This window comes from Heterodontus francisci, chromosome 20, assembly GCF_036365525.1.
Source record: "Heterodontus francisci isolate sHetFra1 chromosome 20, sHetFra1.hap1, whole genome shotgun sequence".
Lineage (NCBI taxonomy): Eukaryota > Metazoa > Chordata > Chondrichthyes > Heterodontiformes > Heterodontidae > Heterodontus > Heterodontus francisci.
In genome coordinates this window covers 70,558,532-70,572,244 of record NC_090390.1, presented here as the reverse complement: position 1 = coordinate 70,572,244, position 13,713 = coordinate 70,558,532, and the positions used below count along the sequence as shown (strand labels likewise).

General features: G+C 39.5%; 1 protein-coding gene and 1 non-coding gene across 2 annotated transcripts in view; both read left to right on the top strand.

Annotated features, from left to right (window-relative positions):
* eif3s10 (eukaryotic translation initiation factor 3, subunit 10 (theta)) overlaps positions 1-13,713 on the top strand; it is a 46,158-nt gene that overhangs the window by 24,685 nt on the left and 7,760 nt on the right. Inside the window, exons 9-18 of the mRNA XM_068052994.1 lie at positions 761-859; positions 3,694-3,810; positions 4,959-5,144; positions 5,728-6,075; positions 6,942-7,046; positions 9,355-9,468; positions 9,633-9,755; positions 9,999-10,152; positions 10,246-10,430; positions 11,617-11,717. Coding sequence (XP_067909095.1) covers positions 761-859; positions 3,694-3,810; positions 4,959-5,144; positions 5,728-6,075; positions 6,942-7,046; positions 9,355-9,468; positions 9,633-9,755; positions 9,999-10,152; positions 10,246-10,430; positions 11,617-11,717 — 1,532 coding nt within the window. The remainder of the gene's footprint in view (positions 1-760; positions 860-3,693; positions 3,811-4,958; positions 5,145-5,727; positions 6,076-6,941; positions 7,047-9,354; positions 9,469-9,632; positions 9,756-9,998; positions 10,153-10,245; positions 10,431-11,616; positions 11,718-13,713) is intronic.
* Positions 386-516, top strand: LOC137381006 (small nucleolar RNA SNORA19). The gene has a single exon (XR_010977104.1). It is a non-coding gene; the product is annotated as a small nucleolar RNA SNORA19 (small nucleolar RNA).

Below are 13,713 nucleotides of genomic sequence, written 5' to 3'. Positions count from 1 at the left end.
GTTTAGGTGATCTAATCACGGTAACACATAAAGGGGTGCTATAGGATAGATGCAAATAAACTATTCTCTTTGGGGGAAATCCAGAACAAGACCTAGGCTCTAATTTTAGGAGTGAAAACAAGAAGCATTTTTTTTCCCGCACACAGGATTGTAGAAATCTGGAACTTTTTTTTTCCCCCAAAATGCTGCGGATGTTGGGTCAATTGAACTTTTCAAGACAGAAATCAATAGATTTTTATTGGATAAGGGTATCAAGGGATATGGAGCAAAAATGGTAAAGGGAGTTTAAGTATGATTTTAATAGAATGGTGGAGCAGATATGAGGGGCTGAATGGCCTACTTCTATCTTCCTGTTTTGTATTGCAATTTTATGTAATGTAGCTCTCAGCACTTTTCATTGTCCTGTTCTCCTCTTCTGAGATCAGTGATATTTCTAATGTGCTAAAGTAAAACTGGAGGTTAATTAGCAGATGGTTTAACCACATAGCCATAGCTGCCAGTCACCTCCATACATTTAGATTAGTGCTTCAGTCTTGTTTCCTATATTGCAACAAGGTATGTTTTGAACATGTACCAATTTCCTATATATGTGCCTGCTAAGAATTGGTCAGCCTTTATTGCCAAGAATTACATTAGATCATATCCTTGTTTATTTCATTGTGTTATAAGCCAAATTAGTACATAAATATACTCTTCCACTAAATACTGAGGTTGGCATGACATAAGCCATAATTTTGCCTTTCTCAATCTCCTACTTAAGGTTCTCAATTGGGTCAGAGATCAGTCAGAAAAAGAGCCTGAACTTCAGCATTACGTGCCTCATTTGCAGAATAACACCATCCTTCGACTCCTTCAACAGGTGTGTACATATTTCAGTCAAACACTATAGGAATTCAGTTCATTTTGAATTAGAAAGCTTAATGCAAAGGGCTGAGATTCAAAACTAACTGGTGTGTGGTGTCTTGGTGTCATTTTAAAAATGGTTATTCCTGCCATCCTGGATAGCAGAATGTAGCTGCTGCTCAGTTTGCCTTAAACTTCCCTTTTCTTGCTCTCTGTATTTTTATGTTGCACCTATTCTCCTCTGTTTACTTTTGTTCAGGATCCCTTAATCAAGATTTGTTTCTGTAATATGCAATTCCAAGGAATCGAGCATGTGCTGCAGTGCTGGAATATTGCTGGTTCCAAGAGACATATCCAGAGACTGAAATGCCAAACGGATCATCTATTCGCAATTGAATTTGATGCTCATCCCTGTTTTAATTTTTTGTTCCATGGCCATTATTTAAAAACTGGTGCATTACCTGTCTTCAAATAACATTAAGTATATTATAACCTTTTATGAAATATCAACACTTTTTCATTTAGATGCATATTTCATTGTCTTTCTATCTTGGACAGATATTTGCTAATTAACCTTCAGTTTTTCTGCAGCACAAGTGGCTAAACAAATAGCCATTATTGCCAGTCTCTCTTTGTACAAAAATATAGGGCTGCATGATCGTTTTATTTCAAACTAATCTCTCCAATTTCATTGTGGCACCAAGTATTTGTAGGAGAACTTGCCATATTAGTTTTTCCATATATCATCAAATTTCTCACTATTTTGAATTTGAATGTATTTTGAATTATTTGTTTTTACTATTTGCATGCCTGTGGTACCATCTTGAACTACCTTGGGTAGTCTACCACAACAGTAGTCACTAATGAGGCTAGAGGTAAGCGACGCTCGCATCCCAAAAATAATACAAATTACCAAACTGAAGTCCCCACAGGAACATAGGACCAAGCCATTTGGCCCTTAGAACCTGCTCTGCCATTTGATACGATCATGGCTGATCTGGTTGTGGTCTCACCTCCTGTCTGTCCCCCTCTCTTTTCTACCCCCACCCCACCTTAACCCTTGTCTCCCTTGTCTATCAAAAATCTATCTAACTCAGCCTTGAATAAATTCAATGACCCAGTCTCCACTGCTTTCTGGGGAGGAGAATTCCACAGACTAGCGACCCTGAGAGAGAAACAAATTCTCCTCATTGCCGTCTTAAAAGGGAGATCTCTTCTTAAACTGTGTCCCTTATTTCTAGTCTCCCTCACAAGAGGAATCATCCTCCCAGTATCCATTCTATCAAGTCCCCTCAGATCATTGGAGAGAGTACAGAAAAGATTCACGAGAATGGTTCTGGGGATGGGGAATTTCAGATATGAAGATAGATTGGAGATGTAAGGACTGTTTTCCTTGGAGAAGAGAAGGCTGAGAGGTGATTTGATAGAGGTATTCAAAATCATGAGTCTGGACAGAGTAGATAGAGAAACTGTTGCCACTCGTGAAAGGATCGAGAACGAAAGGGCACAGATTTAAAGTATTTGGTAAGAGAAGCGAAAGTGACATGAGGAAACACTTTTTCATGCAGTGAGTGGTTAAGGTCTGGAATGCGCTGCCTGAGAACGTGGTGGAGGCAGGTTCAATTGAAGCATTCAAAAGAGAATTAGACAGTTATATGAAAAGGAAGAATGTGCAGAGTTACGGGGAGAAGGTGGGGGAATGGAACTGTGGGAATTGCTCTTTCAGAAAGCCAGTGTGGACAAGAGGGGCCAAATGGCGGCCTCCTGCACTGTAATGATTCTCTGATTCTGTGATCTTGTGTGTTTTGATACGATCACCTCTCATTCTTCTAAACTCCCAACGGGACAACCTGTTCAACCTTCCTTAAGATCATCCCCAGAATGAGTTGAGTGAACCTTCTCTGAACTGCTTTTAACGCAGTTATCCTTTTTTTCAAATGGGACCAAAATTGTAGAGTTCTCCAGATGTGGTCTCACCAAAGTCCTCTACAGCTGCAGTAAAACTTCCCTACTTTTATACTCTCTTTCCTTTGCAGTAAACGCCAACATTCCACTTGCCTTCCTAATCACATGCTATACCTGCATACTAATTTTGTGTACCAGGACCCCCAGATCCCTCTGTACCACCGTACTCGCCATTTAAATAGTATACTGCTTTTCTACTCTTCCTGCCAAAGTGGACAAGTTCACATTTTCCCATGGTAATGTTAGGTATGAAGTTTTAGCATTTTGACCCAGCAACTATGAGGGAACGATGTTTTTCCAAGTCAGGAAGGGTGAGATTTGGAGGGGAACTTGCAGGTGTTGGTACTCCCTTGCTCCTGCTACCCTCCTCTTTCTCGGCAGTGGAGGTTTGGGTTTGGAAGGTGCCTTGGCGAGTTGCTGCAGTACATCTTGTAAATGATACAGACGGAGGCTGCAGTGTGCCGATGGTGGAGGGCGTGAATGTTTGAAATTTATAGCGTATATTCTCACCTGTTCTTTTTTTTTGGTGCAAAGTTACAAATTTTGGGTTTGGCTTTGATATTTTCTTGGGGACAGTGATGCTGGCCAATTCTGCTAGTGATCTGAACTTGCATCCTAAAATTATTTCAGCATCAGTTCCAATTTGTTCTGGTGTTTTAGCTTTCGGTCTTTGGAAGAAAACTTCAATAGCATACATTTAAGTCTATATTAGCAAGTGGTGTGGACCTCAGTTACCCCTGGTTAGTTTATATTGAAGCACAAAGTCAGTAGCCATAACCAGTTAGATCCCAGAGTCATAAATCTGAATCGGGTCTCTGGAAAGCATGCAAAAGTAAAGCTTTTGATTTAATCCTGATTCATTTTGTCGCATTTTTATTTGCATAGGTGGCCCAGATTTATCAAAGTATAGAGTTTACTCGTTTGGCTTCCTTGGTTCCCTTTGTTGATGCCTTTCAACTGGAGCGTGCTATTGTTGATGCGGCCAGACACTGTGATTTGCAGGTAATGCCAACAATTGCAGATATTGATATTGGCGATGATATCAAAGATCAGTTAGATTTCAAATACTGAGCTTAGTTATCAGATTAAAGTTTAATAAATGGGTCTTTAAAAACAATTATTTCATATTGGGAATGAGAATAGCTTTCTCATTTGCAGTCAGCTGAAATTATTCCTATGAAAGACTCAGTAGAAGCTCTGAGCAAAATATATTTTTGAGTGAATTTGCACTGATAACAGGAATTTTATCAGAAGTTTGTGCAGATCTATTGAAATGTAGTCCATTCTGATCTCCTAATAACAAAACCCTGACCTAAGAGGCTTTATTTCAAAATCCTAAATGGGTGCTTGTGGTTGAATTATTTCCAAGAGGAAATTGTAAATGGAGGATTTGTGTACACTAGGAGAATTTATGTGGGATTTTCCTGCTGCAACTTCAGTGGAAGATGATCAGAAATAACCTTTTCTAGTCATCAGTGCTGTTTTTCCATGGGTTCTGCTGATCTCATGCTGAAAATAATAGCAAGAGATTGGAAGAACTCCAATGAAAATTCCAGGCCTTTGTCTTTAAAATTGTGTGCAGAATATTGGAAGCCATATTGGGCAAACATTTTATACCACTGATTTACTGAGTGCAGACAGTAATTTCTAGCAAACTTGTCTTTAAACAAAGTAAGTTTTCTAGTAGCCTTAATGGTAACTTTAATCTTGCTTCAACTAAGATGTGGGGTTTGTGGCACTGGCCAGATGTATTCAAATTAATGTATTTTTTTTTTAAGTGTGGATATTAGATCTGCGATATTTCTCCAAATTGACTTGACACATACAATATATACATATATATAAATATATGTATATATATCCATGTCATTTACGGCATAGAAGGAGGCCATTCGGCCCATCAAGTTCATGCCAGCTCTCCACAGAGCGATCCGGTCAGTCCCACTCTCCTGCTCGATTCCCATAGACCTGCAAGTTTATTCCTTTCAAGTGCTCATCCAGTTTCCCTTTGAAATCATTGATTGTCTCCGCTTGCATCACCCACATGGAAAGCTAGTTTCAGGTCATTACACTCATAAGTTTAATTTTTGCAGTTCTGTTTTCAGATGGGAAAGATACTTTGTTGATTTTGTTGACTTTGTTTGTTCTAGGTCCGCATAGATCATTCTTCTCGTACTTTAAGTTTCGGCTCAGACCTTAACTATTCTCCGCGAGAAGATTCACCAGTAGGTCCTTACTTGCAGCCAATGCCTTCAGAACAGATCAGAAGCCAACTGACTGCTATGTCTTCTGCATTAGCTAAGGCTATCCAAGTTGTCAAACCAACACACTTGCTTGTAAGTATTTTTTTTTCTCGACTAGATAACCCCACAAGCCAGTGCCCTAACCAGTCCAGTGATCCTAAGTGGGCAAGCTATAGTCTTGTATGCTTGTAAACTGTATGTTAAACTCCAGCAGCAGTTGAGACATATACAGACCTGGACACCTGGACTATTGCCAACCTGTAATCAAGTTTTCTGTGTTAAGGAAAGTGGGGTGTGTTTCTATGTGTAGATAAGGCAATCTATTGGCAAGCTTTCTAATTATTTGGCTTGGAGAGTCTTAAGAATTGTAATCAGTTGCCATAAATGTCATATGCTTGCTGGCGTTTTAAAAATAAATGCACAATCTCAGAAAAACTGACTGGATAATCAGTCTCTACAGTTACCTTAACTGAGATCCGCTGACTCCGCATAGACTGCAGATGAACCAGGACCTTCTGGTCTGTGTGGTTCAGTTGCTTACAGCCTCAAACAGCTGAGCCACGAGAGGAGCCCTACATATGTATAAATTTAAATATTAGGAGTTTCCGTTTGTATGAAATTTGCATTTATGAATTTAAGGTTTTCTTCTCCATGTTTCCTGTATTTATTGTTTTAGAATGAGAAGGAAGAGCAGCACCAGCAGGCTGTCAGCGCTTATTTGAAGAATGCCAGGAAGGAACACCAGCGTATCCTTGCCCGTCGTCAGACTATTGAGGAGAGAAAGGAACGCTTGGAAAGCCTGAATGTTCAACGGGAGAAAGAAGAAATGGAATTGCGAGAGGCAGAGCTTCAGAAAGTTCGCAAAGCTGAAGAAGAGCGTTTACGTCAAGAGGCACAGGAGAGAGAAAAAGAACGTCTTATGCAGGAGCATGAAAACATCAAACGGAAACATGTGCGCGAACGTCTGGAGCAGATCAAAAAAACTGAACTGGGAGCCAAGGCATTTAAAGATATCGACATTGAGGCAAGATACAGTCCTGCATATTTTTACCTCCAAATATTTTTTTCCTTAGTCCCTGTCTGTAAAATTCTTTCTCTTTTGGTGGACAAACAATATTACATTAAATTTACAACAGGGAAACAGGCCATTTGGCTCCGCTTGAACAGCCTCCCATCCTTCCTTGTCTAACTATCAGCATAACCCTCTATTTGCTTCAGCGATCCCCTGAAGTAGTGAGTTCTACGTTCTCACTACTCTGTGTAAAGAAGTTTCTTCTGAATTCTCTATTTTGATTTCGTGGTAAATGTCTTTATATTGATAGCCTCTAGTTTTACTCTTCCGAACAAGTGGGGATACTTGTCTACTCTATCAAAACCTTTCATAATTTTAAAGGCCTCTTTATTAGGTCACATTCAATAGCCCTTTTGTCCTGTGATATTAAGTTTCGGAAGAAAGCAAGAATTGCAGCTAGCAACTTGAACCATAAAGACTTTATCCAAAACCTAAAGTCCCTAGTCTACACTTGCTAATTTTAATCCTATAAGTTAATTTTCCTCCCAAAACCTAATGCAACCTGTTTCTTCAGATCCCTGCACTCGTGTGTCATACAGGAGGTTTGGTAGGTAATATATCTTCGTGCTCCCACTTTGGTCTGTAACTACATTTTGTAACTTTATTTTCCCTACTCCATTGCTTTGTTGAGATGAGAACTAGCTGTAATGGGGTTGTGGGCAAGAATCTGAACCACCTAGTAAAGTGAAAAATTATTTTTGTACAAACTAAAGCCATATAGATTACTAGAAGGTGTTTATAGCTATGTGTAGTAACTTAAATTTTGTTTTGTATAGTTTGGTGCACAATATCTGAATATGATCCACAATTTTTCACAGGACCTCGAAGAACTGGATCCAGATTTTATCATGGCAAAGCAGGTTGAACAGCTGGAGAAAGAAAAGAAGGAACTCCAAGAGCGTCTGAAAAATCAGGAAAAGAAGGTGAGCAGATGGATTATTCGATGAACCACAATCATGATAAAAGAAAATGTTGACATCTAACTGATAAGGATTTGAAGGAGGAGTGTTGGTACTGATGTGATAACTAAACTAACATGATTAGTAAGGAGCCATAGGGACAAGTTGGCTTTGTGATAGAGTCTTTGTGATCTAACAATGGCAATGCTAGTAAGAGTGCATTTCAGTGGTTGAGGATGGTGTTTTGGTATTTCACTGCATTGTAGCATGACATAGTAAAACTTGGGGCTGCATCTGTAATTTTCCATATGGTTAATTAAATTATTGTGGAACACAGTTCAGGCTAAGTGCTTTCCTATTTTGGAGGGAGAGACGAAGAGCAGGTCAGTAAAGCTAGTAGTGGCTGTTTTAAGTGCCATTGGCAGATGACCATTTGATTTTTAGCCTGTGGAGACTGGATAGCCATTGAGGTAATAAATTAAAATTGCAGACCGTTAATGACATTCTGGGAGGAATAAACTAAAGAACTATATTTTACCCATAATTTTCAGAAGATTGTTGGTGAGAAAATAGTCTCACATAGACTTGTGGGCGGCACAGTGGCGCAGTGGTTAGCACTGCAGCCTCACAGCTCCAGGGACCCGGGTTCGATTCTGGGTACTGCCTGTGTGGAGTTTGCAAGTTCTCCCTGTGTCTGCGTGGGTTTTCTCCGGGTGCTCCGGTTTCCTCCCAAAGCCAAAAGACTTGCAGGTTGGTAGGTAAATTGGCCATTATAAATTGTCACTAGTATAGGTAGGTGGTAGGGAAATATAGGGACAGGTGGGGATGTTTGGTAGGAATATGGGATTAGTGTAGGATTAGTATAAAGTGGGTGGTTGATGGTCGGCACAGACTCGGTGGGCCGAAGGGCCTGTTTCAGTGCTGTATCTCTAATCTAATCTAATCATACCTAGAAAGGTTCATTCTTCATTTCCTTGTGCTTATATTTGTATTGTATTAGTTTGTACTCTTAATCAAAATAATCTGAATCTAGTAGATTGTTCTTATAACAGATTAAAAACTGTTAGCTGCATGTAGCATGTATTAAATTTCTGCCAACTTTAAAGCATCATACACCTGGAAGAAGTAACTTGGTTATTAAAATCAGCCATGACGCTGATTAGGAGCATAGTAATGAAACATCAATCTAAGTGCACGTTGCTTTAAATTTGGTCAGTTCAAGGTAATGTATTCTCAGCTATGTAAAATGTACATTGCACAAGATTTAAAATCCTTCTCAGTTTCTCTAGAATCTGTAATACAATTTTTATCTGTCCAGCTGTTTTGATTGGTTAGTTTAAAGGGCTTGGCTTGGTGGGCAGTGCCTGGCATATGGGGCACACAGGACAGGATCGTGTGATGCATGTGCGTCTACCAACATTGGTGAGGTTGGGGGTGGGGCACAGGTGGTTGCAGAACAAAAACAGTGGAAGGTAAAGAGCCCAACAACAAAGTTTACCTTGGTTGGAGAGTGTGTTTTCGGAAGGGTTGGGGATAGCATGGGAAGGATGGAAAGGGGTGACATGGAAGGGGTGGATGAGATGATGAATTGGTTAAGTGTGACAAAATGGCAGGGACAATTATTTGATACAACTTATTATTTGAAAGCTATTTCTTGTGCTAAAAATGAAGTTTCATCTAGATTTGAATGGAGAAGTTTCAGAAAAACTGTCAGCTGACTAAAAAGAATACATCAACATTGATTCTATAGATGAAGATGATGAATCTATACCCTGCAGAGTTTCTACACAGTCTAACTCCAATGAGCATGCCACTATACCAACTTAGACTCAAGGAAGGAGCAGTTATAATGTTGCTGCCAAACTTGAATCCTAAACAGGACTTCTTATGGAACATGATTGGTAATTAATAAGCTGTTTTCTTCGATGATTGATAACAGGCAGGATTGAAGGAAATATTGTATTGGAAATAAATCAAGTAATATTGAGCCCATCAGATGCAGCTTGTCTTTTCAACTCGGGAGAAAGTAGTTCCCAAGTCGACTTTCATAGTCTATAACTGTAAATAAGTCACAAGGCCAGACTCTTGACAAAATTTGCATTTGTATTCCTAGGCCTGTTTTTACACATGGACAGCTTATGTAGCTTTTCCAGAACGAGAAGTCTTGATTTTGTTTAAGTCTTTGGTGCAAGACTATTTAAGGAAGTACTGTTGCAATAAATGTATGAATTTGACCGCAAATGTTTTGTGAGTTTCTGCTAATGTATAATACTGACATTTCTAAAAATGAGAACTGGCAGCTCTCCTTACTGTTTGTTTCTGCTTTGTACAGATTGACTTTTACGAAAGAGCCAAACGATTGGAAGAAATACCTTTGCTGAAAAAAGCTTTTGAGGAACAGCGAATAAAAGATATGGAATTGTGGGAACTTCAAGAGGAAGAAAGGGTGGGTGATATGTGTACATCTATTCAGTCGTTGTTCTCTTGATTCCTGCTTCAGTGTTTGCTCTCTGTTTGATGTAACTTGAGTTGTCACTCTTTGATTTAGCAATAGAGTTAAGTTGCATCTGTCTGTGTGTAGTTGAAGATTGTAAAGTACTTTATTTACAGATCACTAATATGAAAGTAGAGCGTGAGAAGGCACTGGAGCATAAGAATCGAATGTCAAGAATGATGGAGGATCAAGACCTGTTCCTAACCAAGCTTATGGCTTCACGACGTACTGTTTACGAGGTCTGCAATTTATTAAATAACTTGTTAATAATAGTTGTTTTAGCTTGAAGATATTCTAGGCCACCTAACTTCAGAAATCACTCATGAGAAGCACTTTTTTTTTTTTGCTGTTTTCATAAGATCAGTAGTTTGTCCATATAAATATTACTACAGTACCAAGTTGTTTAAATCACTTCAATACATCAGACCTAGGTAAAGGTTGCTATTTTTCTTCAGTTGCATTTTGGTTTGTTCTGATTATAGGAAAAACTGAAGAATTTCCAAGAGAGGCTCAACGAAGAACGGAAGATGCGTTTAGAGGAGCGTACAAAACAACGTAAAGAGGAAAGACGCAAGATCTACTACATCCAAAAAGAGGAAGAAGCTCAGAGATTGGAGGAAGAAAAGCTTAAGAAAGGTTTGAATATCTAGTTGCAATATGTTCACGACAAGACAAACATGTGAATTGTTTGCAAACCAGGGATTCTTATTTTGGAGTTTCTTGGTGTAGAGCGTGAAGAGAGGGAACGCAGTGAGCGTGAGAAACGGGAAGCGGAGGAGCGTGAATACCAGGAAAAACTAAGGAAATTGGAAGAAACTGAGAAGAAACGACGCCAGCGAGAGTTGGAGATTGAAGAACGAGAGCGTCGTAAAGAAGAAGAAAGGAAATCTACTGAAGACCAGTTTCGCAGAAAGGTAACGACTTTTTTGTTACCTTGCAATTTGTTCACTGCTATGCTCTAAATGTTTAGAGCATAGAATTGCTTGATGGTTGTGATTGCCACTCAGTGATATAGCAGCAAAAGGTGGAATTCAAATGGATCAAGGTGGGGCTATGTCTGTTTTCTGCAGTTTTGAATGAGCGCCTTGCTTTTATGCAGTGGTGCATCAAGGAATTCAGCAGGAAGGTGATGCATCACCTTACTAGGAATACATTGTTTTGATGGGATCTACTGCTTTGAGTTCAGAAGTAAAAGTTTCATGACCAGAGACTGAAGAGGTTATTTTTACCATCGGTGTCATGAAGAGTTAAAGGCTATAGCATTATCATTACTGAAATTTCAGTAAAGTCTTTTGTACTGTCGTCCACTTGAACTGAGGAAAGGAGTCTAGAAGCATGATTGTAGTAAGCCATTTCTATAGCTAGTGGATGGGAGTAATTTGCGGTGAGGAACTAAGATAACCACAGCAGAAGTGTCACATGCAGCACTAAAGCTAATTGTCAAGTGAAATTTTTCTATGGCATTTTGGTATCAAACATGCAAACTATTCTTAGTGAAATCATTAAAGGGTAAATTTTAAGGGTGAAAGATGATGTGTTTATTGCATTGAATATTTTATTACAACTAATTTGTACTAGTCCATCCAGAATGGTTCGCTTGAAGATTAGGGAAGATTACCATGATAGTTGATATTTGAGAAGATTTTCTCCAGCATAATTAATTTTAATTATTGAGTGTTGCCTCTTGTGTTTATTTTGTCAGGGGCTTTTAGATGAATTGTCTATGCTACTTGGATAGATTAATTTTCTGTAGTCTGATCTTATTGCAAGCTGTGTAACTCTTTTAAAAAGTATCGCCCTTTCCCTTTTTCCCAGCTGGTGGAAGCTTTACTACATTAATCATTCGATCAGTTTGGGTCTCTGGTAGATTGACCCAGAATTTTAAAAACTAGAAGTTTGTTCCTAGAAGAATTGATAAGTTAGATTTGAACTTGCTTTAAGTTAGTGTTTATATACAATAGGATTCATTCTACTGAAAAATTGCAGTCGCATTGAACTTGAATGTGAATTATGAAGAAAACAGTAACATTGTTTTTAAAAGGAAAAGCTTATATTTATCAGTCTTGATGGTTGCATATTTGAATTTATTTTTCTTGGCAGGAATCACAGCGCTGGAGTGACAGAGACTCAGATCGAGATGGCTGGAGGGATTCCCGTATTATAGATAGGGACTCCGAGTGGAGACGTGGTGGAACTGATGCGTATGTAGTTATAATAAAATAGCAGCTAAACTAAATTAGTGATCATAAAATCATACAACACCGAAGCAGGCCATTCGGCCCAATGTGCCTATGCTGGCTCTTTGGAAGATTGATGCAATCAGTCCCACTCCTCCTCCTTTTTCCTTTTAGCCTTATAAAATTTTCCTTTTTAAGTATATTAGCTTCCTTTTTAAGTTACTATTGAAACTGCATCCATGAACCTTTCAGATCATAACCTTGCTGAGTTTGTAGAATGGTTATAGCACAGAAAGAGGCCATTCAGCCTGTCAAAGTTGTGCCAACGCAAAGCAATTTAGCTAGCCCTAATCTCTGCAATTTTTTTTTCCCCTTCAAGTGCTTTTCCCTTTTGAAAGCCACGGTTAAATCTGCCTCCACCACCCTTTCAGGCAGTATATTCCAGATCTTAACCACTCGGTGCCTAAAAAAAAATTTCCTCCATGTCGCTGTTAGTTCTTTTGCCAATCACTTAAATCTGGTTCTCGACCCTCCTGCTGATGGGAGCAGTTTCACGCTCTCGTTACTCTTGTCGAGACCCCCATGATTGTGAACGCCTCTATACATCTCCTTTCATCTGTCTCTTAACGGGAACAACCCCAACTTCTCCAATCTGTCCATGTGACTGAAGTCCCTCATCCCCTAGAACGTTTTCTGTATCTTTCCTGCAACTTCATAAAAACCTTTCCATCCTTCCTAAAGTGGTGCCCAGAATTGGACACAATACTCCACTTGAGGCCAAACGAATGTTTTATAAAGGTACTGCATTGCTTTGGTACTCTGCCTCTTTTGTGAAGCCTAGGATCTTGTTTGCCTGATTAACAGCTTTTTTTAACCTGCCCTGCAACCTTCAACAATTTATGCATATATACCCCAGTTCTCTGTTCCTTCTGCACCTCTTTAGAATTGTGTCCTTTAATTTATAATGCTTCCCTTTGTTCTTCATACCAAAAATGTATCATTTTGTATTGCTTTGTGTTAAATTTCAACTGCTCCATGCTCGTGGGACTCCTGCACTAACTGCCTGGCCCTCCTTGACTCTCTGGTCAGCATTCACTCTGCCTGTGCACTTTAAAGCAGTGAGGTGACCTCCTCCAGAAACGTGCTATCCACAGAACTCCCAGCCTCCCAGATGCGCCGCAGTGATGCCAGCTGCTGCTTGATCTTCTCCAGCTGACAACACTTCCAGCACGTGATTGTTCAGGACACAAGAAATGTCCTGAAGTTCCTACACTAAACAAATGTGCAATCCACAGGACTGAAATGTTCTGCAATGCCTCTATTAGACTATTAACTAACTTAAATGTTTACTTATAAAATAAAAAAAATCACCCTTTCTGCCAATTACCTTAAATTTTTATCCTCTTGTTACTGACTCCTGCTAGTGGAAACAGTTTCTCCTTATCTTCTCTGTCTGAGTCCCACATTTTTTTGAACACATCGATTTTTAAATCTCCCCTTAACTTTTTGCTCCAAGAACAACAATCCCCCCAGATTCTCTAGTATCTGCGCATAACTGAATTTTCTCAACCCTGGTACCAATTTGGTAAATAATCTCTGCACCCTCACCCCTCCCTCCTTTCTCTTCTCTCTCTCTCCCCCCCGCCCCCCCCAAACACACACAATGGCCATGACATCTTTTCTAAAGTGTGGTGCCTGGAATTGAACACAGTACTCTAGTTGAGGTCTAACCAGTGATTTATAAAGGTTTACATTTACTACCTTTTTTTTACATAGAACATTACAGCGCAGTACAGGCCCTTCGGCCCTCGATGTTGCGCCGACCTGTGAAACCATCTGACCTACACTATTCCATTTTCATCCATATGTCTATCCAATGACCACTTAAATGCCCTTAAAGTTGGTGAGTCTACTACTGTTGCAGGCAGGGCGTTCCACGCCCCTACTACTCTCTGAGGAAAGAAACTACCTCTGACATCTGTCCTATATCTATCACCCCTCAACTTAAAGCTATGTCCCC